Source organism: Gallus gallus, chromosome 6, assembly GCF_016699485.2.
Source record: "Gallus gallus isolate bGalGal1 chromosome 6, bGalGal1.mat.broiler.GRCg7b, whole genome shotgun sequence".
Classification (NCBI taxonomy): domain Eukaryota; kingdom Metazoa; phylum Chordata; class Aves; order Galliformes; family Phasianidae; genus Gallus; species Gallus gallus.
In genome coordinates this window covers 27,002,779-27,029,362 of record NC_052537.1, presented here as the reverse complement: position 1 = coordinate 27,029,362, position 26,584 = coordinate 27,002,779, and the positions used below count along the sequence as shown (strand labels likewise).

Here is a 26,584-nt window from a genome sequence, read left to right as displayed (position 1 = left end):
AACTTTTCCAGTAGTGAAAGAGCAAGGATTATTCAGAAATAAAATAACACAAAGAGCCACAAGGAGACCTTCCCAGGCTGTCTCCCAGCCACCTGACCCAAGAGGAACACCATGGGGCGCCAGCACCAGTGAGCCCTGGAACAGGAGATACTGTGTGGGGAGGGGCACTCGTGGCACAGCACAGTTGAGGGACATGGGCTGAAACCCACAGGAGCTCTCTCAGACCTGAAAAGTGCAGGATTTGCGAGTAGAGGGACTGGGACCAAGTCCAACTCTCCTTGCTTGAGTCACCGTGAAAAGGCTCCTCAGTGTGAGCGGCCCCTTGTGCCTCAGCAAATGGGGGCAAAACCCCACAGCAATAAGTGTGAGTGCCAGCAGAGAGAAGCATCAGGGAAAAGCTCTGGGCAGGCTGTCAGCTGGCTCTGCAGGGAAAGCCTGCAGCTCACCCATTGGAACACCTTGGATCTGGGCCTTGCCAGCTCCAATGCCTCAGGGCCACTCCTCATCCATCACAGCGCCTCCATGACACAGCCTGCAGGGCCCTGCAGCTTGAACACGTCCCCCCAGCCAACAAAAAGGGCTCAAGACAGATCTGAAAACAAATACCCAGCAGCTCAGGGAAGTAAAACACAAAAGAATCAGCAGGTGGCAAAGGCAGCAGGATGGTGGAAATTGAGACACCAGCCACAGGGATGGTCAGGCAGCTCTGCATGGCAGATGAAGGAGTCACTGCCTGCACCCACTGCAGCTCCTGGAGCATTTTATTTGGCTGTGTTGAACCACAAGGGATCAGGAAGAACATAACCCTAAAATCGCCTTGCTTTTGCATTCAATGAAAAGCCAGGAGCAAGCAGCCATATTTTAGCTGCACACAGTGATAGCTCACCAAAGCCCCAGCCCCAAACCCAGCAAAACACTGGCTGTGCTAGAGACTCGGCCAGGAGGCCAGCAGACAGACAGAAGTATGGGGAAGTGTGACTGATAGCCTCTCAGTTGCCAACCCCTACATCTCCCCGGGGATCTGCTTGGGAAAACCTGTCAAAGCCAACAGGTGTACCAGCAGGCAGAGGAGACAGCAGAACACCTGCCTCCATCACAGTCTCCAGGCCTGTGAACCCCTCTAGCCACGTGGGCACTCCTGCATATATGCAGGAACGTCTCCTTCCAGCCCAATCACTTCTAATCCCATCTGCGACCTAATTACTACAGACCTGCTCAACCAATGAGCTACAAAACTGCTGCAGCTGGGCAGCCCCAGCGAGAGGCAAAACCAGGGCCAGGCTGCATTTCTGAGGAGCAAATCACATCTAAGCTCTTTTCTCTAAGAAACACATGAATGCTCTTACCGTGCCATGAGGGGGGGGGATGGAGAAGAACAAGAAACACCAAGGACTCATTTGTTGCTCTGCCCCTGCGCGATGAAGCGAGCCATTGTTCCCTACCTGCTGTCACAACGCCTTTCAGGAAGCACCACTGCTTTTCCCACCGTGTTCTTTAACAGCATTGAGAGCAAAGCTGTCCGAGAACCGGTGAGCAGCTGGGAAGAATACAACGCGGCTAACAGATGATTCAGGAGGCTTTCACGCTCGACCTGTAAACACTCTTTTATTTATTAAAAATAATCATCCATTGTAGCAACCCCTGCTTGTGTTTTCTGCTTTGTTTTTACAAGTAAAGCACAGTTTATTTGCTTTCCTCACCTTCCGAGGATTCAACTCTGAAAATGCAAGTGAATGTAAACACTGCTCTCCAGGTCCCAGGGTGCATCCGGGCACCCTCCGAGTGAATGCAAAGTCAGAAGAGAGCAAAATCAGCAGAGCACATCCCAAAGTAAAAAGTCGCTGCTTTAAAGTCTCTTCCTGCGCACCACGCAACCCTACAGAAGGCAAATCCATGCTATACGTGAGCCTTAAACGTTGCCTTCTCCAAGCAGTTCCTACGATCTGTCATCGCTGAAGAGCCGTATGGGTGGCACTGGGAGGCTTGCAGACTCCTTTATTAAGAGAGATCAGGAAGGTTTTCCTTTTAGCGTTCTCCAGGAATGTCCCCATGGCAGAAGGATGTGACATTTGTTCTGTTCAGGTTTTTAGTTGTGAGCAGAAAAAGCTGAAAGACATCTCAGGAGAGGAGTGTAAAAGCAGCATTAACTCCCTCTCCTGCTCCAGCCTCACAATATTTACACTTTGTGGTTGTTTTTTTTTTAACTAAAAAAGCACTCGCTTACACTATAAAATACTGGGGAACCTGCGGGGAAGTTCCCCATTCCAGAGCTTTGCCCTGTGTAAGACTGAAAGAGGGATGCTTCAGCATTTCCTAGGGCAGATGAGAGAGGCAGATTGCAAACTTAACTCTCCCTCACTCGGAACGGCCGTGTGCACAGCCCCAGCGAGCCCGCAGGAAATGCAGCGGGAGTTGAAACAGCAGAAAATCAATAGAAACAAGACAGCGTGATACACGGAGCGCTGACGTTTGCTTTGAAACGTTATCTATTTACAGTCGGGGGTGGGGGAACCGAGTTCGCATTGAGCACGCTTTGGCGCTTCGATACGGTGTCATATCAGCCAAGGGGAAGTTGCTGGGAGCTTGGCTGGGTCCCAAGCTCTGCACGGCGTGAGAAAGAGCCCTCAGCAGCCCTTGGGTGCCCACCTACACAGCAACCGCCCCGCGGCTCTGCTCCCGCTGGTAGGGACAGGGAAGTTACAGCTCAGCCTTATCATACACGGGCAGCACTGAATTCAACAGAATCAGGTAGGACAGAGAGAAAAGGAAAAAAGAAAATAGAAAAATGAGAAAAAAGGAAAAGCTAGTCTGGCAGGGAGCATGATCCTCAGCTTTATGGCCAGAAAGAGAAAAAAAGAAAAAAAAAGAGAAAAAAAGAACAACAACAGGACATTGGAAATGGGAACGCTGGTAATATTACCCACTTGCCAGGCAGGGGAAACTGCTGTAACTCTTTGTTGGTTTTGAGTAAGGGGGATTTCAGGGAGTGGGGAGAGAGGGAGTTTTCAGGTGTCAAACATACTTAAAGCATTCACAGTTTCAAAGCTGCTTGCCTTACAAAAATTAAGACGTTCAGATTCGGAGATACAATACCGTATTTTACAAGGGGGTTAAAATTAATTACACATACAATGGGATAGGGGGGTGGGAGGGGGGGAAGATACAACAAAATAAAAAGCCAACACCTCTGAAGGGCCATACTCCCTCTTTGCCGTTCATCTCACGGAGCTGTGCGCCATTTGTCTTTAAAGAGTCAAACTGAGCAGTCATGAAAATATCCACTGAGAGACTCTGTGACAAAAGGAAAAAAAAAACCTCACAAAGTAAACCGAGCGAATGGAAAGCCATCCTCCCCTGGGAGCCGAGTGCCAGGCTCGGACCTCCACTCGCCTGCCGCTCCTCGCTGCCGCTGTTGGGCATTTCAGTGGGCTCATCTCGGGTTTGGAAGGCTTCCTGCTCACAAGCTGAAGGAAACCATCCCATGCAAGCGCAACCCAAGAGAGCCATGCCTTACTCTCTTGCAAAGTCTTGAGTTATTAGTCCTGCCCATCCCAGTGGGTCCTTCAAACGATCCTTTTCCTCTCTATCCTGCAGAGGATCCTTTTGAAGGCCCGTCTGAAGTCGTGGTTGAAAATGGTGTAGATGACGGGGTTCAAGGAGCTATTGCAGTAACCGAACCAGAAGAAGAACTTGAAGAGGGTGGGAGGCACAGAGCAGCTCTTGCAGACCGCGGTCAGCGTGTAGGTGAAGAAGAATGGGAACCAGCAGATGACGAAGACCCCAATCACCACCGCCAGCACGAAAGTGAAACGTTTCTCCCGGTTCTGCCTGCCCCTCCACCGGGACCCTTTGGTGTTCCTCTCCTCCTCCGTCTTCCTGGGCAAAGTGTCCCCAGGCTTAATCTGGCTCAGCTTAGTCTTGGTCTTTCCCCGCAGGGGTCTCTCTGATTTCTTGGGCTGGTTGTTCTCCTGGTGCTCAGAGGAGGAGGTTTCCTCCATGTCTATGCCGTTGACCTCTCCCTCCTGCCCATCGCCAGCTCCGGCCGCTTTCTCTCCATTGAGCTGGGCTGAGGCAGGCAGTTCCTCCTTGTCGGCCAGGCCGTTCTGCTTTTTCTCCGGGCGCTCTGGCCTTTTGTTCAGCGGGACCCTGGTTCGCCTCTTGGCTATCTGATAGATGCGCACGTAGACCAGGATCATGATGAGACACGGGGTGAAGAAGGAGCCGATGCTCGACGAGATGATGTACCACTTCTCGTCATTGATCTTGCACCCTGCCGCCCACTGGTCCACCTGCTGCCCACTCTTCTTCTCTATGGAGATGAGCGGCGGGAAGGAGATGACGGCCGAGATGACCCAGACGATGAAGATGATGCACTTGATGCGGCGCGGGGTGCGCTTGAGGTTGTACTCGATGGCTTGTGTGATGGACCAGTAGCGGTCCAGGCTGATGGCGCACAGATGCACGATGGAGGAGGTGCAGAACAGCACGTCCAAGGCCAGGTAGATCTCACACCAGACTTTGCCGAAGTACCAGTAGCCCATCACCTCGTTCGCCAGGGAGAAGGGGATGACCAGCGTGGCCACCAGGATGTCGGCCGAGGCTAAGGACACCAGGAAGAGGTTCTGGGGGGCCTTGAGCGCCCGGCTGGTGAAGACAGCAATGATGACCAGGACGTTGCCGAAGACGGTGAAGAGCATGAGCAAGCCCACCAGGCTGATGAGGGTGACGGTGGTGTGCAGGGGGTACGGCATGCTCCATCCCAGCCCGGCCCCGCTGTCGTTGAAAGTCCCGTTGGCGCCGGAAGGCGGGTAGCCCTCCTCCTCCTCCAGCTGCCGCTGGTACTCCATGGAGGAGAAGAAGTGGCCCCTCTCCGTGAACGGGCGCTCCGGGTTAAACATCAACCCCGCTGCGCGGACACCCCCGCCCTTCGCCCCCTGCCCCACCCGCGCCGCTCCCGGCTCTCCGCGGAGCTCCGCGCTCCTACAGCGGCGCCGCCCGGGCGGGGGCTGAGCGGCGGCGGCCGGGGGGGCGTGGGCGGGCGCGGCTCATGCCGGGCGCGAAGCGGAGCGGGTCCGGGGCTGCAGCCGGCGGAGGCTGCTCTGCTTCGCTCGCCGCGGAGCCGCTTTATAGCCCCGGATCAGGCCGGGGCTGCCGCGTCAGCCCCACGTGGGGAACTGCCCCCGGTGCGCGCACACGCACATACACACACACACGGACGCGGGCAGACGCGCCGCTCGCACACACACACACACCGCAGCTTCGCCTCCAGTGCCGACAGACTCAGCCCGGTCCGCATCCTGCACGCTGCCCCCCCGGCACCGGCAGCCCCGCGCCCACCCCCAGCCCCCCCCCCACGAGCATCGCAGCCCCGCGGCGCGGTGCCGCCCCGTCCCGCTTGGGCACCTCTCCCCATGCGGCCGTGCCCCGGGGGAGCACCCCCTCCCTCTTCCTCCCGCACACCCACACGGCCGCGAGGCTGCTTCGGGCCGTCGCGAGTGGGGGGGACGCGAGGCGGGGGGAGCGGCCGGGCGGCGGCGGCCCCAGGCAGCGCGGGGGGGCAGTGGCACCTGCTGGCCGCCGCACCGCACTGCACGCAGCGGCCCTCGTGGCCGCAGCACCCACGCGAGGTCCCGGCCCGCGGCAGCCGAACGCCAGCAGCCGCAGCCGGCCCCGGGGGGTTCCTCCTACCCCTCACCCCCCAGCTCCCCGCAGGCTCTCGCAGTCCCCCCTCCACGCATGGGGATGGGAGGCGGGCGGCAGCCCCACGTCTGCCCCACGTGCTGGCTTCATTCCCCTGAGTTGCAGCAGCATCACAGAACCTCGTTAACAGCAAAAAGCAGTGGTGGCACACCGTGGGGCCCCCAGTTCTCAGCATGCACACAGTGCTGACCCACACAGCCCCAGCTTTCACGCTCATGGGCTCTTTGCTCTCACTTTTAGATGTCTCTAAGGATGACCAGGGTTCAGGCAGCTCTCAATTAATCACCACGCCAGGTGCTTGAGCCAGTAAAGGTAGTTGCAGTGCAAGAAGGAGAAAGCCCTGTTCCCTCATCCCCACACTGTGCTATAAGCAGTGACATGAAGCAGGGCCTGAGATGTGGGGTGTGGGAGCTGCTGGGCACAGCCTGCAGGGCTGACATGGGTGTGAGGGCAGTGGGGGAGATGCCCATTTTGCAGATGCCATCTACAGAGAGTGCCTTCAGGTCTGTAAAGCGAGGCCACGGTGACACACATACACACACACTCACTTTCCTGTGCACACCGACCTCCATCAGACTAGGTGCAACTTATAAAATCTGACTTCATACCTCAAGGCACGTGGAGACAGAGGGTGCAGAGACTCACCTGGGGCTGCAGCGAGGCTGGCAGTGCTGTACTGGGACCTTGCACCTTTCTGGAGCACTCAGCGCGTCCTCATGAGCCACATTCCTCAACCCAGGCAGAGCATAGACGTAAATGATGAAACCACAACAGCTGCTTCAATTTTCTCTCTCCTTTTGTAGCTGGAAACCCCTCAATCCACCTGAAGCTCAACCCAGCCACATCCACTCTGAGCTGTGACATCAAGAAAGCAGAGCTGGAGCCTCAGCAGCACCTGTAAACACCGCAGTAGCATCATATCTCCCTTTCAGCCTCCATCCAGGTCATCTCACAGCTCTGCCACAATGGTGGGAAGCACCAGGGCTGGCGCAGACCCCCCAGGATAGCCCCCAAGCACACCCACTCCTGCAGGAGGGCTGTGATAGGAGTCCATCCCACGCATTACGGTAATTTGTTATAAAGCCTCAGCACTCAGAGTCCTGGGATTTGGTGAGAAATGAGTGTTTGTAGCCGTGGAAGACTGTAGAGAAAAAGCTTGGGGGGGGGGGGGGGGGGGGGGGGGGGGAACAGTAAATAAAATTTTGATATCAGTCCCCTGGTGCTGGCATGCGGTTGCTCAGCATTTGGATGCGTGCTGCTAACAAGGCTGATGAGAGCAACCAGGGCTCTGCAGCCCCAACTCCATCAGCATGTGCCAGTGGGACAGCCCAGGAAGAGGTTCGCACCCCGAGAGCTGCAGACCCAGGGCACAACCAAACCGGGCCACAACAAACACTGCTTTCCCCCTTTTCCTTTGCTCTGATACCTCAGAAGGTGCCGTGGAAGAGGCGCAGACCTCCAGCACACAGCCCTGGCCCCAGTGGGTGCATTGCTGCCCAACAACACCGTCAGCCAAAGCACTGCCCCACCGCGAGTGCTGTGATTCATCTTTTCCCTCTTTCAAAGGAAAAAGAAAACACACTTTAAAATGAAAAAATCATCACAAGTGCAGCAGGCCTGGCCACCCCCTGTCCATCCCTACCGGCTGCTCGGGCGCTTCGCCCCACACACACATACAGCCCCACAGCCCTCCCCTTCCCCACCCACTGCTGTGCCACAGATGTGCATTTTGCTCTTTTCTTCCACCTCACGGCAGTGCCTTCTGCAGAGCTTTGCTGTGGGGTTTGCCCAGCCTCGGCTCTGGGCTGTGCTTCCCTGAGTTATTTGAACAGATGGGTACAGAAGGAGCCAAAGGACAGCACCCCGCTGCCGGCTGTGCAGAGCAGCACGCTGAGTATCACCGACCATGGCAGATCCTCACTGCCCTACACTGGCTCAGACCAGCGTTGAGACAGCCCCCATGCAACCACCCGCCCCTTCCATACTGTTTTGCAAACAGCTTTAAAGCCCCGCTCGTGTTTGCCCATGAGCCACGCTCAGGTTGCCAGCCCTGTCAGGCAGGATTCTAAGCAGCAGGTTCGGTTGTGCAGCCCAATGCTGACAGCCAAGGTAAACATTGCCGTGCTACCAGCTGCAGCGTGGTGGAGCTTGGGGCACAGGCACAGTGCTCATGTGAGCTTCACATTCATCCACTGCTTTACCCCCCTGTAAAGTGCCACTCAGGCACTTCATGCTGAGCAGGCAGGGTGAAGAGAGATTGGGTGCTGTCAGCTTTCCTTGCAGCCTTCCCTCAATCCCATGCAGCAGGTGACCTGCAGCTCAGAAGGTCACCTTTCACCAGCAGAGCCAGCCCATGTTTCAGGCAACACTGAGGCTACCTCTCTATGAAGCTTTTTGTTTCATAACTGGGAGAGGTTTGCACTCAATTACGCAGCTGAGAAGCCATAACTCATTCCATCAGGTTGCTCTCCTTTGAGCCACAGCCATCATCTCACATCTACCCTTTGCCTCCCTGCCCTTCACCATCTCCATCCAAAGCCATGACAGCAGTGCTCCCGGCTGCAGACAGCAGCACCCCGAGGCTGCAGCGCCCACCTGGCAGGTCCCCATCTCCGGTTGCCATGGGGAGAGAACCTCATCCTCCATCCCTTCGCCCCCCAGGCGAGGTGCAGATGTTCAGCACCAGTGCCCCACGCACACCCACAGCGGGCAGGTTTGCTCGGTTTAACCCAGCTTGGCCGAAATGAACCCAGCGTGGCAGCGCTGCAGGCGGGGATCAAAGCACTCCGGGTGGCAGCAGCGCTTCTCGAAGGCTGAGCCACACTGAGCACAATTGCCTGGAATTGCCGGGTTCCCAGAAAGCAGAGCACGTTGGCGCAGCTCCACGAGGAGGGAGGCAGCCAGGGAACACGGGGAGACTCGGCGCTCCCGTTTGCTACTTACTTCACCATCTAGTGGCAAAAGCAAATAGCGCTGAGATATCGCGCAGGAGCTGCAGCTGGACCCGCAGGGAAGCTTCTCTCTATGTCAGCTTCTGTCCCTCCCTCCTGCAGCAGGGGATGGGGACAAGGATGCAGGGCAGCATCCAGAGCTGTGCTGCTCCCCCAGTCCTAAACCACAGCCCTGCACGAAGCCCCCTCTGCCCGGGCTGACAGCCACCCAGGACACAGTTCAGTGGGCACGGTGGTGATGGGTCGATGGTTGGATCAGATGATCTCAGTGGGCTTTACCAACCCTGACTCTTCTCTCCAGAGGTGGGGCTTCCATCCTTGTGTGTGCAGACCCTGCGCGCAGCGCATCACAGAGGGGAATCCATCATCCTTACTGAGCCCGTTCCCTCCTTGGCTACAATACGATTAACCCCGTACAGATTGCAAGGTACAACATTTTTTTTTCTGTAAGGCTCAAATTAAGTTTAAACACCAGCGTGTGATTTATTTGCTTATTCAGCTCTATGACCTGCTTTTCAGCAACACGAAGTCGCTCTCTCCCCAGGAAACATTTATCCTATCTGGAAATTGTATATGAGGGCGCTAATGTGTGACCAGCATAAAGCGCTCAGAGAAGGCAGGCCGGTACACAGGATACTGAGAGAAGAGGAATAATGCATCCACACTTGGGCCTTTTTGATTCCAGTTTTCTTTTTCCCCATGGACACCCAAGGCAGCAAGGTAAATTATCGCCACACAGAATTAAAGAGCAAAATAATCCACGACTTGGTCTGAAGCATCACTGGTGAAGAACCTTTTCCTGATACCCAACCTGACCCTCCTCATCACAGCTTCATGCCACCGGGTGGAAAGGGAAAGCAAATGTGAAGAGATGCTTGATCTCCCAAGAGATGGTGAGTACCAAACCCTTCCGTAACTCCAGATTCCACTGGTTAAGCCCAAGCAGTTTGCTGGGTGACACCCAGAAAGAAGTGGAAAATGCCACACGGTGCCTGAGCGTTACCAGAGGCACATCCCAACTGCACTGACAGGAAAACTGCAACTGGAATCAGGACTTCACCTCACCCTTCCAGTTCAGCCGGGTTAGAGGCGGCCCCCAAAACTCCAGAAAGGCAGCTCACTGCTCATTTCAGCTGGCTTCAACCAACAGCCCTGCAAACCTTCCTTAGCCACACAACCAGGAACTGAGCCTGGGCCACCCCGGAGGGCTCTCAGGTCCCTGAGCACCTCGCCAGCACAGCCTCAGCAGCTGAAAACCACCTCTGATCCATCGGTACCATCTGGTGTGAATCGCCCTTCAGCTGAGCTAGAGACACGAGTGGTAGGAAGCAATGCTTTCATACGTATCTTGAGAAAATCTAATTTTTGAAAAATAAATATTTATGGGGAATTAAATGTCTCTATGAAGTGAGAATGACACTTTCTCATTAATATTTCACTAACCATTTAATTGTGGAAGCATGTGGGTTTTCCTAAAGCAAAAGCGATGAGCATTAAGTATGGCGCATATTCCAGAGCTCTGAGTACTGCTTAGTGCTGTGTCATCCCATGAACTAAGGCATTCTTCCTAAAAGGTCTGGACAAAAATCAGCCATAGAATTTCTGAATCCAAACGCATTCCTATCTGAGCCTCAACAGACACCCCAGGACAAACCATCCACCCTGTAGGTGTTCATACACCAAAACTCTCCAACACACGGCACTGGGGAGGGCTGGCTGCACAGACCCACTCACCACTTGGCCCAGCTTTCTTCTAGGGGATTTCCTCCAGCTCTTCTCACCCTTTCTAGGCAAACTTCCAGCTGCCTGAGGCCACTGGGAAGCTCTCTGGTCCCCACACCAGCACCACGTGGAACTCCACATCCTGGCACGCTGGCACAGCTCAGCAGACCCAAAAAGCGCTTTACTTGCAGACTAAAAAGCCTGACACCAGAGCTGCCTCTTACCAGCAGCTCCCTGACCAGCTGAACTTCTCGCCCTTTTTCTTGCTGGCAAGGGCAGATGACTCAAACTTCTTAGTTGTAACTTCCCACCCAGCTAACATACTTGGCAAGGACAAAAAATGAAAATAAATTGAAGGGCATCCAACAAAGCTGAGGTCATAAACAGGGAAGAGTTTTGCAGTGCTGTTCGTGCCATGCCTGCTCTCAAGCAGTGTTTTGAGATTTTCTTGGGGAAAAAAAAAAGAGGCGTTTCTATTAGAATTGCACATATTAAGTTTGGGAATCACTTCACATAGCACAGCTGTAACAACGCAGGACAAAAAGCAAAGCGGCCAATTGGTCAACTGAAGAAACTACCAAAGGACAGCAAATAAAGGATTCGTTACGAGCTTCAACAAAGAAATACTTTACCAACAGAAAGGAAAGGATGGTGTTGTGGAAAGAGCTTTTAAAATGGAACACTTGTGTGCAATTTTGTAGATAGCATCTTACTCAGAGGGAGTGGGGTAGATTGATCTCTGAAGACTCTTAAAAGGTTTTGCAGTGGAAAAATAGTTGCAAGGCATACAAGTCAGATAATTAACTGTGCAGCCCAGGCTGCCAGCTGCTCACTCAAAAACTCCAGATGGCTCCTCCTCTAAAACATCATTATTTGATCTCGGTAATCAAATTATCTCCCACTCTTACAATCCTAAGTGAGGCAAGGCTCCTATGAAGAGATGATATATTTTATTCGACTGAAACGGCTTGCAAAAGCAAAACAAATCAGCTTTCAAGGCACTCTGTCTCTTCTAATTGTATCAAAGCTCACCATCTCCAGCCCTTTAACACCTTTTCTTTTCCTGGCATAGGCTGCTGTTGCCACCACATCCAACCCAAAAGCACTATCTGTGTTTGCAGGCCAAACACCGAGGCACAGAAATGCATAACTTCCCAGTGGCAGTTGGGACACACCACTGGACAGCAGTGCTGGGAGACTCAGTGTCCTCAATCATGTAGGCTGGATTCGTTACACCAAAACGCAATCCCTTTGTCTCACCAGAGTTGCCCAACTGACCACCTGCGTACTTCCTGATGCCTTAATACAGACCTTAGGATACAGCGTGCCAAGAACATAAATTTTCTTCCCTTTTCACTCATTTGGAGCTCTGATGTGTTGCTCTTCTGAAGCCAGGCTCATCTGTGGATGCTCTTGAATAGAAACTGATCATGGCTGGCGAGGTCCCATCCTGGGAAGATGGAACCCAACCAGTGCTGTGCCGACCTACAGCTGCAAAGAAAAAGTGAACAACAATACTAGAAATTTCTCGATGCTTTCAGAAAACGTTGAGCTTGGGCAGTTTAAAAAAGCCAGCTGAAATACTCAAAGGCACATCTTCCCAAACCACGCTCTCTTGCTACTATGAATACAGTTATCAATTCCAGCAGTCTTTAAATCAACATACCCGCGTAAAGTTCGGCATCAACTTTGCCTCTCAAACCTACTTACAAGAGATGAGGAAAATCAGCGCTACAGCTGATCAGAGGAAACCATTTATTATTGCAGTGGGTGGTTGGCATCTGAAATCTAAACCCCAGTCGGATCATTTGGTAGTAGGATTATTCCCCACCAAAATTTTGCACTAAGCCTTATCACCCACTCAATTCCAGTTTTTCTTAACAGCTGCACTTTCACGTTGCAGGCTGGAATGCAAAGAACAAAGCAGCTTGCTAAAGACCATGAATGGGGAAAAGGAGTCGCACCTGGGCTGGAAAACTATGGAGAAAGGTAACAAGAATTACCCCAGAATGGATGAGTTGTTGTTTGAGCATCATTAAAAAACAAAACTAGAACCATGACTTGATGGAAAGCCACTCCTCCTCAGCAAAAACTGTGAAGAAAAGTAAAAAGCAAATGAAGAGGCAAGATCCTTCATGAATTTCTCAGAATACAAGAACTGGGGACTCTCCAAATGAAATCAGGTGGTGTGGTTTGAAACAAGCAGAAGGAAGCACTTTTTCACCCAGCACATAATTATATTGTAGAATTATTAGACACAGGATGTTGTAGAGGCTAGAAGTAAATAGATTTAGGGAAAAGAAATAAAAAAGAAAAAAGCACTTCTGTGAATTTGCCAAATTTATCAAGGGCTACTGAAGCCGATTCTCTCTTGGCAAGCTCAGCAGGCTCTGGCTGGCAAGCTCTGAGCAGTATTCCAGAGGTGCAGGAGAGTGCCCTCACAGCCCCAACCACCACTCAGCATTGTTAGATGGAGAGAGGTGGGACGCAGCCATCACCATGGCACGGGACAGCCACTGCCGGGGTGCAATGGGGAACCCCTTGGATTCACCGTGCTCAGATCCCCAAATCACTTACAGCAACAGGGTCATCCTCCACTTGGACACGGACTGTTGGGCAGTCGGATCCGACTCCATACTACCACAGCAAGTACTTTGGAGCCATCCTCATCATCTCCACATCTAAAAAGCTGAAGCCTTTGTATTCTGATTTCAAAGGATATCAGCCTATTTCTTTTGTTCTCAGGACGTGACATAAGCATGGCCTTCTTCACACAGCACCCATCTTAGTGAGCTGTACAGACCAAAACAGTGCATTTCAGAGCTCCGTCACATCAGCTCTGACATACCACCTTTTATTAAGCCAGAAGTTTAAATGCAGGAGGCTGCCTTGTAGGCAGGTATTTTATACTTACTTCAATTTTGTCATGGCTCAAGTGCATTTTGCACTAAAGCCCAAGATTTATTTCCCTTTTCAGAGAGAAAGTTCTGTAGCTATTCTGCTTTATGCCTTCCTGTACTGTAGAAAAGGAGAGTAAAAGATTTTACCAACATCTGCTTTATAAAGGTGTGTAATTTATATCTCCTATGAATAAAGTCGTTACTGTTTCCTCTAATTGCTATGCATGAAAAAAAAAAACCCTCTATTATATTTAAAAAACCATCTTGTGAAGAGTTACAAGTATTTAATGAGGAAGCATTTCTTGATCACTTGGGGCACTGCAAAAAGACAACATACAGCCAGCTCATGTTGGACTAGAAATACTAGAAAACTTCCAAAAGACTCAGTGGCAGCTCATTTACAAATATACTATTTATAATGAATGCATTGATACAGAATGACTCTTATAAAAAAGCAAGGCAATCTTTTATATAGACATAACAATCAACATTACAATAATTCAGATTAAAAGTACATTTTTGTAGACTGTTTACACTCTTGTTTAGCTTTTAACCACAAAATTAGCGTGGTCTGGTATTTTTCCACAGTAAAAGTCCTGTGCAGTCCTGGTTAAGACCTAAACATCAGAATATTAAACAACGTTTTCTGACCTTCGCCGACATAAAAACAAAAACCACTTGTAGATACTATTGGTTGTCTGTAATTGTCCTCACCATGCCTTGAAGTTTGTGTTGTGCAAATTACTGCCAACTGCACATGTAATTAGAAGCTATTCTCAGCATGCCGATTGGATACAACTGAGGTGTGATTTGACCATACCGAAGTTCTTAGTTGAATCCAGATATGAAGACTCTCCAGCTAAGTCTGTACTGATTCAGAAACTTAAATTCAAAGCAAAACAAACAAAAAACACTCTGATAAAGCTCTGTGATTTTTAAATAAAAGCTATTTTTCCCAACTCCCAGGATCAGAGATGATAACTGAATTTCATGTGACACAGTGGGTGTTAGTGCTAACCAGCCAGACAGTTGGAATACTACTTTACTAAATCATGTACAAACACGACCTTCAAGAAGTCTGAACATGCACTTTCTCACACAACATTAGCAAAAGATGGACAAACTGCAGGGAAAACCTAAACCCAAAAGAGGCACTGAAGCAAATATTTTACAGCATAAATCTCTTTCCAGAAAGGGGGGTATGAATTTAGAAGTCTCCAATAGCAGCTGACAAACTACAAAGTGCCAATCGTACAGCTCTGTGGCCCAGCTTTAAACGCAGCCCTTCTGCTGTGTTTAGACTAGAAAATTTGTTTAGGAAGTTAAATACAGGACAAGAAGAGACAGAACTTTAATGGCTTTATACTATCTAAACGTAAAGAAAACATTTTTGCAGGGAATAACAGCCTTCTATTTAGCAAATTTAAATGCAGCACGACCAAAATGAGTCATAATGGCAATAAAACCTTCTTTTTGTTATTTAGCAAATCCCTAATCTGTTTGATGCCTTACCAAATTTCCGCAACACTATGTAGTCTATAGTACAGTAATTCAGCTTCTGCTACGTCAAGGCATGATTCAGGACAGTGATTTTATGGAGCATATGTATATGCACATATTTTTATGTACACTGGTGGAGACACATTCAAAATAGATATAAAGGTCATTATTTTCACCCAAAGTAAAGATTGTCACGTTTTACCCCTGTAAATTATTTGGGAGATAACAGTAGGACAAGGGAGACAAAATATTTCATATGAGTATTTGGGAATGACCCAAATACTGCATTCTGTTTTGCAAGAAGCCCTAAAGAGTTCATCTCACCATTCTGTCAATGCTTTCACACAAACACAGATACACATATACATGTATGTATGCATACATACACTTGTCAGGATGAAGTTATTTCCATTCATATTTTAATTGATTAGGCCCAGCAAAGTATTTAAACGCACAGAAATAAACCAGCACGTGCCCAATGCCATCAGGCATTAAATGCCATTTGGAAACCACACCAGTTAACAACCCAGCATCCTGGCAAATGTAGAAGTCTGTTACGATCAAAACAGCTGGATTTGTATGGCTCTATGAATAGATCTGGATATAAATCCACGTGTGCACACAGATTTATATGTACCTACTCCCAGTCCATTCCACATGGTTCACACCTAAACTTTGGGATAATTTTAAAGAACCTTTCAAATTTTCCCTTCAGAATGTGTAACATTAAACTTCTAGAAGAGGGCTTGGGATTATCTGGCATTGCAACAACCATACTAAAACAAAGAGAGTTTGAAAAAATATCCTGTTTTTAATAGAGTAATGAATTAAAACACAGCTTTATTTATCCCTATAAGTGTAATGAAAAGAATACTTTGTTTTTAAGCGAGTGTAACGAGCACTATTTCGGTAGCCAACCCATCCACAAGAATTTCTGTGAGAGGGGGTGAGCTGCAATCATACAGTCATGAGCCATGTACCTCAACAAGGTGAATAACCGACGTATTTACAAGCTAAGCAAATTTAATCCTGTCAGCTCTTATAAAAAAGAGATTGAGGAGCAGACATGGAACGAGACCAAGATGCCTGAAAACACAAGGGGTTGCCACTTCTGTTTCAAAGAACCGTATTAAACAAACCAGTTTCCCCCAGTGACCTGAGGGCACAGATGTGGGTTTAGCAGTATATTCTGGTTAGATTACAGTCTTGAAATTATGCATCACAGCATCTTCATATTCTAACACCTTAATGCTGAGAAAGATTAACTTCAGGCAGAACTGTAAGAAAATAGCCTTTTATAAACTAAATTCTAAACTGAAAAGCTACAGTAGATGTAAAAAAGAAAAAAGGAGGGGTGGGGAGAGGGAGGTGGGGGCAGAGAATGATTGTGTGAGAAAGAAAAGAATATTACTTAGTAAAATCCAGTGACATCTACAATAGTTTTACAGCACGTTTAAGCCCTCTAAGGTTTTATATCTCCACCTGCCTTCCATTTAAAACTTACTCCTTGTTAATGAAAAAGACATAAGACAAAACAGAATGCAATGCTGGAAAAAAAAAAAAAATAGATCAAGGCAATACACGTAAGTAAGCATGCCTGAAAGCCAGAAATAACATTCCCCAAGCTTCTGCACGTGAAATAAATTTCTCATAGCATCAGCTGATTTGATTTTGTTTTCAGAAGATAAAGTCCTCTAAACCACACTACCCCAGCAGCAACTCCAGCGAGTATGAACTGGACAGCTCTTTAGTAAACGTGGAATGCAACCGCCTCGAGCTCCTGCCCTCCTGGAAAAGGGCAACTGGCCCTGCAAGTGCAGCAACAGCATACATTTCCCTGAAGCATCTTCTGCCTTTCGAGCAACCAAGGATGTTGCAGTAAAACTGAACGTCCACTACTTACAGTGTTTTCTCTCGAGCTATCGACAGCGATGCACAAATGAAAAAGGTGCCCCTTTTTGAATAGATCGGTTTAATACTGAAACAGATAGGATGAAGTTAAAAAAAAAAAAAAAGAATAATCAAGATACTGAACTGAATATTTTGAAGCAAGTGCCCCAGCTGTGGGGAAAAGTGCATTTAGTTCAGCAGCAAAACAGCACAGTGTGAAGATATTGTGCTTGGACACAGAAGTTCCATAATGGAAGGAGGTACAAGGCAAGTCAAGATATAAAACCATAGTACATTGTTACCAACTTTAAAACTTACATACATTGCAGTGTTCAAAAGTAAGACACATTCATTTATTGTACAAGGACTATAAGGAATCCTTAAAATTGCCTGTTGTAGTTTATGACTCAACAAAGTAATAAAAATGTACATATATATTATTTCCTTGCCACTTAACTGTACTGTTAGACCTCGTGGAATCGTTACTTCACAAAATGAAAACCACTTCTGAGTACACTCCGTGTTTTTACCAATCTGAAAAGGTTTACTTGTGCTAGAAAAGACCAATCGCAAAAGGCTCAGTTCAGATATGTTATGCCTGCAACTGATAATTCAGGGAAGCAAGACTTAAAAGAATTCAAGCTTTTTTTTTTTCCTTTTCTTTCGTTTTGACTGCATCCTTTCCACCTGCCAGTTGGTTCTGATGAGTATATGTCTTTAGTATACAAACCGGTTGATAAAAATTCATCAGCAGAGGCATATAAATTCTAGATATGATTGATTAAAACAGAGCAAATCAAAATAAAACAAAATCCAGTGATTTACTCTGACTGTAAACAATATAAAAACACCATTTGCTTCAAATCTCAAAATAAGTTAAAAGAAAATCCCAACCTCAGGACACGTGACCCTTTCAGGTTTTGACATAAAAAAAGAGGGATTAAAACAGAAAAGTTCATTATATAAAGGTTATACGTTTCTCTTAACTGAAAGTAAATCTAAGCAAAACTATCTTTGTCCCTTAAATTTAACTTTGAGTTCATTGGCAATTGCTTTAAATGAACTGGCATGTCCAGATTACTCAACTTCCATCAAATTCAGCAAAGAAAACTTAGACAAGCATTTTTACAGATAAAAAAAAAATCTAAATGGCTATGATTCCTCTATTAGCAGAAACACATAATGCAGTCTTAAATTTGCCGTTTTATATTATTTATATATTTATATATATATAATATAATATAAACCACATATATTATATTATATATACATATGCAGACAATTAAAACATTAATGCAGTTTGTATTTTGTACAGTGTATTGGACAATCCGATTAGCATCAGACCATGGCACGGTATGGTCCCTGCATCTTTAGGAACTGAATGATGAAGGAGGGTCCTCCTGCAACAATCTGAGGCGGAAGGTGGCTGAGCGGGCAGTTCTCAATACTCATTATTGACAGTTTGCTGCAAAGAGCCAGCTCAAAGGGAAGGCTGTGCAGATTGGGGTTGTCATTCAAATACAGTTCTTCCAGATTCTCCAGTGTACCTGGTTAAAATAAAACAATACAGAGAAGTATGTTTTGGTTCACGCAGTTTTTAACTATTAGACAGAAGCTTTAAGTCCACTTGGAGACTCCTCGCAATATAAAATCTAGAGTCTGTTACTCATCTAAACTCCTGTTTTCAAGCCCAGTAAGTTTTCTGTTTGCAAGCATTCGAACGAGAGCCACATCTGCTTTAGTTCTCCTGTGAAAAGGGCCATTAAAACATCTCCTGTAGATAGCAATTGAAAATATGCAGAGTAAGAGAGCAGATAGGGATTTTACCTTAACTGTTCAGCCCAGCACACTGCAAATGCAGGCAACGGTGAAGAGCTGCCAAATTAGAAGGGTCTAGAAAACACTCATACTACATGGTACCTATTATCTCTAATAAAATATCTATATCATAGCTTTCACATTTATTAGAAGCTGAAGATATAACTGTGATGCACCACAGGAAGAAAGGAGGAGAGAACACAGCAGTGCATTTAGTAACTCCAACAAACCCATGTGAGAAATTCCTTCCGAATTCAAATTTTACAATGTCTCTACTACAGATACTGGAATACAGACTAACCTGATGTTTGAACATAAAGTTTCTAAAGATTTCATTACCTCCACAGCAATCAATCATAAAAATAAGAATGCAACACTGAAATACACTGCAAACATACAAGTGCTCCTCACAACCCTCTCCCATCTTCCCATTTATTGCACTATAAATGTCTTCTATGCCCTGATAGTCCTCTCCCACAAGAGAAAGAGCAGAAGCCAGGGCTTGATGTCTGACTGAATAAAACAATCCCATTCCTCCCCTTCTATCCTTAGATCTCTTCCATTCCTACTCTTATCTCCTCAAGACAAAAAAAAAGCAGTACCATGCTTTACAAACAGAATTGTGTGCAGAGGGACTATCAGCAGAAATGTTTGCTTCAGTCTACAATTTGCACAAGATTTTTGTCTACACCATGGATTTACAATGGAACTTGTACATTTTCTTTCTAACGCTGACCTCTTTCCAAGAATAAGAATAGGCTTATGACATGATCAGTACTATGTAGAAAATGGCATCTCACCATTCCAAGTTAGGTGTGTGTTTGGCAGCTCTTTGCAGAGCAGCTGAAAAAAAAAACTAGACCATTCATTTCAGTACAGTTCAAAGAGATAAAGATCACACACTTATAGTGCTGTTTCAGTGGCGCATATTTCATGTAGGGTTGTGTATATCTGGAAGCTTCACATGAATTTTGTGGTCTCTACTTGTGAGTACAATAGATGTTTATCTTCTGTGCCAGTAACTGCTTTGGTTCAGCCACACTACACAAAAAGAAAAGAAACATTAAAAAAGAAAAAGAAAAGAATCTTACCAATTTCCTCAGGAAGGTGTGTGAGAAGATTCTCTCCAAGCCCAAGGTGAGTCAGATTGGTAAGGTGACCGATACCTCTGGGAAGGGTGGTCAACTGATTATTAGTCAGAACCAATTTCTAAGGGAAAAAAAACCCACATTTTTAAAAATTAACTTAACTCATGTCTTCAAGTAACAGCAAATAATAAGATATATAGCTTATAAAGTGATGAGCTCTACCATTCTGCATCTGAACAAAAAAAAAAACTTCTGCTCTGCACCATTTCAAACCTTTACTAAACACAAAAATAAAATAGTGCACAGTAAAACATACGCCTTCTATCTTAAATATGAAAGTTTCATGAACATGACCGAAACCACAGAAGCTATTCCTGTGGCAGAAGTGCACTCATAGTATAACATGGTTAAACTCTTGAAAATTTGTTTGTTCAAAATTAACAGATTAATCTGCGGAAAGAATTAGTGGGGACAGACTGTAGAGGAAGTCCTGTAAGATTCTTAACTCTTGGTTCTATATCCAGTCCCAAATAGTTTCCCTCATCAAACTAGCTGTAATTTAGTTAGTACAGTGTAAATAAAGGACACAAGATGTTTATCTCTGCCAATTATTGTTTCACCTGCAGATCCTTGAGGTAAGCTATTTCATTTGGCAAGGATTCCAGTTTGTTTTCCTCTAGATCTAGCTCTCGGAGTTTCCGGAGATTTCCAATTCCATGGGGAAGTTTTTTTAGGAGATTATTTGACAATATAAGAACCTTAAAAAAAGAGACAGAATTTCAGCAATGCAGTAAGTAAATAAGAAGTCAGGATGTGTAACAAGACAGGAGCGTTTTAAATTATCAAGTGGTGAAGTCCAAGACTAGCCTACATTCAAATTATGGAAAAGATGTAAATCTATCTATCTATCTATATATATACACACACACACACTTTTTTATTCTTTACTGATACAAATACATAATTCTATGACATAATTATTACGATTATTTTACATAATAATAATAAATGTAAGCCAAACACAAAGTACACCTTATTTGTTCAAGGAAAGTAAAACTATTTTTGCCTGTATGTCCCTATTATCTTGTTACCCTTTCTCACAGCTATTTCAAAGCCATGTTTTACACTGTTTGTTGTGATTGCCAGGTCCTCCTTGAAAAGCACCGTGCTTCCGTTTTTCCCTGTGTTGGAATAGCAGCAAGTACATGCATGGATCAGAGCACCTGAGCAGTACATTGCAAAGATATTCACTGACTTTCTAAAACAGTCTCCTACTACACACTCACTTTTCCTAGAGTACTATCTTCTTTTGTTTCTCCTTTCTAAATTGGAGATCCTGTGGTCGGGAAATGTATTCTTATTTGCAATGTCAATTAGCAGTTACTCATTAAGCCACAAGTCATACTAGTACACGGTTTTTCACCAAAGAAGTCCAGTAGTCCTCAGAAAAAAAAAAAAAAAAATCAAGCTTCATAACAACACAGCAAGCAGAAATGTAATCAGTCACTGTGTAAACAATAGTGTTATCTAGTGATTTAACAAGGCACAGCATGACACTAGTGTGTGAAAGAGCACCAGTGCAGACACTCATCCTGGCTAAGCCAGCCAAGGTTACAGATGCTGAGGATCTAACTACCCCAGTTCTCACTAGCTTCATGGAGACTGGAAACACTGAGGGCGGGAAAGAATAGAAAACAAAGCTGCAATGAAAGTGAAAATCAAAGTGAATAAAAATTAAAAATTTCGCATTAGCACAAGCAGTATTATGGTGGCTTTCCTTTATGTGCTAAGATACATAACGGTTACAATAATAATGCTATAATCTCAAATCAAGAAACAAAGGCAGGAACAAAAAAATATTACTTTCATGCAGCACAGCTAACTTAGCACTGCTGTGGGAACCTTCACTTTAAAGTAAACATTGCCCAAATTGCTTTTTGTATTTGATTCCTTAATTACAGAGAAAGTTAGCACTAATGGCTTTGTGGACAGCACAGCTCTCCAGCTTCAGCAGCCAGGAGAGCACTTGCAAATCCAGCTGTCAGGGGTTAACACCTTCCCCATAAAATCAGCCAGAGCCTTAACTTAAAGAAAGCTGAACTGCTTAATAGCTACTGCTCTGTCATATCCTTTTGCCACAACTCTAGGAATTATTAATCACTCAGAGCAGCCATCGCACTGGAAACCTGCGATTTCAAACATGGTATTTGCTACTGTCCTTTAACAGACTTTTTCCAGTGACTCACAGAGGCTGTGAAGTCCTCTAATGACATGTCAGAGCTACCCGAACAAGGACCTCTGTCCTTACGTCCCTCCAAGGTAATTATGTTTGATTGTCTCTGCTGGTGTTACCTTGGGAAACAGGACTAAGAGACAAGACAGGTCTACTTCATGATTCCCACCTATAGAGCTCTTCTTCCTTCAGGGTTGAGATTTCCCACCCGGCCGCTTACAGGGCTCACAGTGCAGCCATCTCTGACTGAGGACCATTTCATTACATTTTTCTGATCCCCTTTGTTTCCATGCTGGCGTCCCCAGGAATCAAACTCAGCTCAGTGCCTCAGTGCCATTTCATTTCCAGAACTTTCTGTTGAAAATATTTTTCTTTCTACACAGTTGAAAATATGTCTGCACTTAACCCTCTGTGCACAGACATCCATCTAGAGCCCGAAGAAGAACGTTCAAAAAGCCATTCACAACAACCACAGACAGATAAAAGACATCTATTCAAATAGCATACCTGTACATATTTATTTGGCCTTATTTGACCAAAAAAAACCCCATTAATTTAAACCTAGAGTAGAAAATGTCTATTGGTAGAGATTCAAGTAGTTGTTTGATCATATTCTTCTCACCTCAAGAGAAACAAGCCCAGACACATCCTCGGGGATCTTTGTGAGTTGGTTAGTCGCTAAATTCAGTTCTACCATACTAGTCCAAGTGCCAAAGTCCAAGGGGAGAGAGGTCAGCTGATTGTCCTGAGATTTAACATAGCAAACAATTAGGGTTGGCATTTACAAGAGACCAACAAGGCATTCAAGTGATTGAACTACAAAACAAAATAGCAGCTAATTACATTAGAATAAAATGGTGACAATTGGTCAAATATCTTTTAATTCCTCAGAATTGGGAATGCTTATTTAGAGCTGCAGAATTTATTTTGTGTTACCAACAAGAACTGAAATGGAAAACTTAGAAGTACATAATTCAAAACATTTAATGTTCCAGTAGTTAAAACATTTTTCATTTCGCTGCAGAATACAATGGAGAGAAAAAAGAACAGCAAATTCACCATAATGTGAATCCTTTATCCTATCAGCAGTGCTGAAATATTAAGAATACACAGAGCTTGCTAGGAAAAAAATACACATATATACACAAAAAAATCCTCCTCTTCCAATCTGTTTAAAAAATAAAAACTAGATAAACAACATAAGCAAAGACATTACTCGAGGCTCTGACTCGGCTGAGCTGGGGCACAAGGAACAGTCAGTAATGCTTCATAGCTCAGTCTGAAAACAATAGACACATGGGGCTTCGGGGAGTAAAGAGAGACAAAAAAGCACAAGGGAAATATACCTCAATGGCTCAGAATAAAAGCATCTTAAACTAAACATCCTTGTGCTCAAAATGCTGCTATATTTGATCTAGATCAGACACTATGAAGTAATATATCTGTATGTATGTCATACAAAGTCCTGGTAAATGTGAAATTACAGATGGCTAAACGATAAAAAAAACGGTAATAAGGCAAATTGAGAATCCACATATGCCAAAAAATATTTAAAAAATAGCTGCTGAGCACTACTGCTCAAACACACTTCTTTTAATAACTTCTTTTAAAAACTTAAGCCCATTCATTGAAAGATGTCACCTCTTTTCCCAGGTTCTCATCACTCTGTGTGTACGTAGCACACACATAAAGGTCCTCTTTTGTATGTGCTCTACAGCCACTGCCAAAATCCTCCAAACTCAGACTTTGAAATAAAATATTCCAAAGATATTTTACATAATTTTGTTTTTAGCCTAAACTGCAATAGTGCAGAGAGGAGGAAAGAAATGTGTTACTCTGCATGCTCATGCTCTATTTGAGCATTAGAGAACTCTGCAGCCCACTTTGTTGCTGTTCGCATTCCTGCAAACACGACAACTGCGTAAGCAACAAAAATGAAGGCAGATCAATAACAGTGTGACAGTACATTTTTTAAACTAATCCAGAACTGCCTCTATATCTAAGGGCAGCAGTGTCTACTCGATCATGATAAATTCGTTTCTTAAATCATTATGCCTGCCAGAATTCATGGAATAGGAAACAGTGCTCCTCATTGATTTTACGAACAGTAGCATGTTTCTGTGCCTCACCTTCATGTTCAGCTTACTTAATACTTTAGCTCTAGAGAAAATTCCAAAGGGGATTTTATTGATGCGGTTGTGCTCCATGTTGAGAGAGTAGATTGTGGAGAACTGGGACGGGCCACCCACAGGATAGGACTGGAAGCAGTTCCTGGCCAGCGTTAAACTAGTCAGCTTGACAAGGCTGGATAAAAGACCCTGCAGAGAGAAGAAAACCACCCAGGAACTTAGGACAGATTTATTTGAATACATCTCTTTTTCCTCATGGGTCTAATTAGAAATGTTGTCCCCCAAGTCTAAATGAGCATTGCAACACTCAAACCACTGTTAAATCTGATAAAACTTCCAAGAGCAGCAATCTCCGCTTGCAGTTGTCAGCCTTCACCTTGTTTCCCCAGTTCTGCTTATATACTGCCAGATATAAAAAAGCAAACATAGCACACCTGAAAGCTCAGGAGGTTTTGTAACTTTCTTCTCCTCCAAATGGAATTTTTTAATAACACATTGCTACCTCTTGGGCAACTCTGAAGCAGACGGGGTGGCAGGCAGGCAGCAGCGTGCCCATCCTCATGTCCAGGCTCTGAAAGACCACAGCCCACGCTGCCCAGCTGTGCTTCCCTTAACCTTTACGTCTGCTCACAAATGACAGCGAGGCCCAAAGAACCACCAAATCCATCAAACACCACTTCTCAAAGGTGTATTTGATACTTCAGATTCCAATCTCTGTAATTTAATAACAACCCAAACTGCGAATGCATCTGGTAGAGGTTTCCTTTTAGGCTACAATGGTTCCAGATAACTGGACAGTCTAGAGAAGAATGCGGAAGCTTTTGGAAATCCCCCCCCCCCTTTTCTTTTTTCTTTCCTGTTTCCAAAATATCCCTAACTAGTTATTACTCCACCTGTCTTGTCTGCAAAAATGAAAAAGTAAAAGCCTGGAGCCCAACTGGATAGCAATGGTTGCCCACTGAATCCACAGGCTCACTGTGCCCTCTTCATAATCTAAGTAGACTCTGAAATTTCAGCAGCAAGGATCACAGAGTTTATGTTAGATACGTGCCAAGCACGTTGCTGGAACCATAGGGATGAATAATGAGAGCTAAATTACTGCTGAAGTGTCACCTTGGCTTATTACTATGCCAATTTGAATTCAGCTCCATTTGCTTAAGTATTACAGAAATTGGAGATTTATGCGTGGCATTACATACCATAAATAATGCAACATCTGCAATCAGGAGAGAGCGGTAACAAGGTAATGATTCCAACCCTATTTCCAATATCAGTATTTCTGAACTGCTCTACGTGCACGGTAAGAACTTTAAGAATATGGTTTTGTTGCTGTGACCAGGGAAGGTTGAGTAATTTCTCTGTTCTACGTTTATTAATATTACTGTAAGTAAAATGAGATTTAATAGGAATTTTCTACATGTCACGGCTAAAACATTTTAGCACTGAAATATAATCCTGGGGGCATCTCAGTAAGTGTCAATGAAGCAATTCTCCCCCTAAGAGAAAATAAAGGATTGTTAAATCAGTATTAGTCATTAAAATCTAATCATTAACTAGCATAATCTTTGATTAGGAAATACTCCTTCTAGCTGTACTTTCTTTAATTAACTGATATTCTTTGTCCTAGGATTAAGCAGTCCCTGAGCTCTGTCACAAAAACATTTAATGGCTTCAGATGGATCTTGGCATTTCCAGAAGCCACTTTTTAAAGCCTGCATCCATGCAAAAAATATTAGAAATATGTTAGCTAATACACTCTAAGAGCCTAGAGTAATTAACCACATTTGAAGGAAAGTAAGAGAGCTTTGGCAGTGCAAAAAGACAATGCTCTTATGTCTATGAAATCTGTGGCAGTGCTGCCTTCTCCCAGTCCATCCTTTTAAGATAAAATATTTATTGGGCATTGTGTCAGCAACCTCAGTTATGTTTGGAAATTCCAAATTTCTTTTACAAATGCAGTTCTTTATACTATAGCAAGGAATGTTTTATTTTAAACAGATTACAGTATGCATTATACACTTCTGCAAGTTAGCAGCTTAAACGTTAACATATTGTTGGCAAATACATGAAGAAGGCAGCATAGTCTCTAAGAGTTTTGTATTAGGATTGAACACATTTTAAAGCAAGTAGTCACTCCCACATTATCTTTCTGTGATTACACTGTAGTTGCTTTTATAGTACGTATGGGTGGGATGGGCTAGCTTAGCTCTCATATTAAAAGCAGCCTGGTGGCACTCACTCATTTGCATTTTCTTAAATGACAGTTTTATCCAAACACTTATTAAATTCTCTGCTTCTCAGGGGTGTGTTTCAGGGAATTCCTGAGGAATAAAGAGGAACAAAGATGCACCCTCCACCTCAGAGTAAATGTGTTGCTTGAACAGACAGAAAATGTGGCTCCACAACTTCTAAATCTACGGTCTTTTTTCTTTGCTCATGCACTAAAGCAAGAGAACAGGTAAAACAATCAAGGGCAGCAACCATGAAAAGAAAAGCCCAAAAACTGATTCTCTTCTCCTTTCTCCTGAGATCCTTGCAGAGTCACTGCAAGCTGAAAAACTGTACAACTTTTTATTTTTCATAACTGATGAAACGAGCATCAATGAGTTGCTGGATGATGCCAGAAGCATGTCAACAGCATACTCTTTTACTA

General features: G+C 45.3%; 2 protein-coding genes across 6 annotated transcripts in view; both read right to left on the bottom strand.

Annotated features, from left to right (window-relative positions):
- Positions 1 to 1,585: 1,585 nt before the first annotated feature.
- Positions 1,586 to 5,101, bottom strand: ADRA2A (adrenoceptor alpha 2A). The gene is made up of 2 exons (XM_046943358.1): positions 3,381 to 5,101; positions 1,586 to 3,291 (listed from the first exon to the last, which is right to left on the bottom strand). The coding sequence occupies exon 1, from the start codon at positions 4,896 to 4,898 to the stop codon at positions 3,564 to 3,566; it is 1,335 nt and encodes a 444-aa protein (XP_046799314.1). The 5' UTR covers positions 4,899 to 5,101; the 3' UTR covers positions 1,586 to 3,291; positions 3,381 to 3,563.
- An 8,434-nt stretch (positions 5,102 to 13,535) lies between these two features.
- Positions 13,536 to 26,584, bottom strand: part of SHOC2 (SHOC2, leucine rich repeat scaffold protein) — a 60,031-nt gene continuing 46,982 nt past the window's right edge. For 4 of the 5 annotated variants that reach the window (XM_025151613.3, XM_015288653.4, XM_015288655.4 and 1 more), the window contains exons 5-9: positions 23,932 to 24,120; positions 22,425 to 22,547; positions 20,190 to 20,327; positions 19,573 to 19,690; positions 13,668 to 18,210 (exon numbers count right to left, since the gene is read on the bottom strand). In XM_025151613.3, the coding sequence (XP_025007381.2) occupies positions 18,002 to 18,210; positions 19,573 to 19,690; positions 20,190 to 20,327; positions 22,425 to 22,547; positions 23,932 to 24,120 (777 nt within the window). In that variant the 3' untranslated portion in view covers positions 13,668 to 18,001. Of the gene's footprint in view, positions 18,211 to 19,572; positions 19,691 to 20,189; positions 20,328 to 22,424; positions 22,548 to 23,931; positions 24,121 to 26,584 lie in introns of all 5 variants that reach the window. The other variant, NM_001397283.1, reaches the window with a different exon arrangement.

Excerpts from the sequence above, each read along its gene's own strand:
- ADRA2A (XM_046943358.1), bottom strand. The coding sequence starts at position 4,898 with ATGTTTAACCCGGAGCGCCCGTTCACGGAGAGGGGCCACTTCTTCTCC.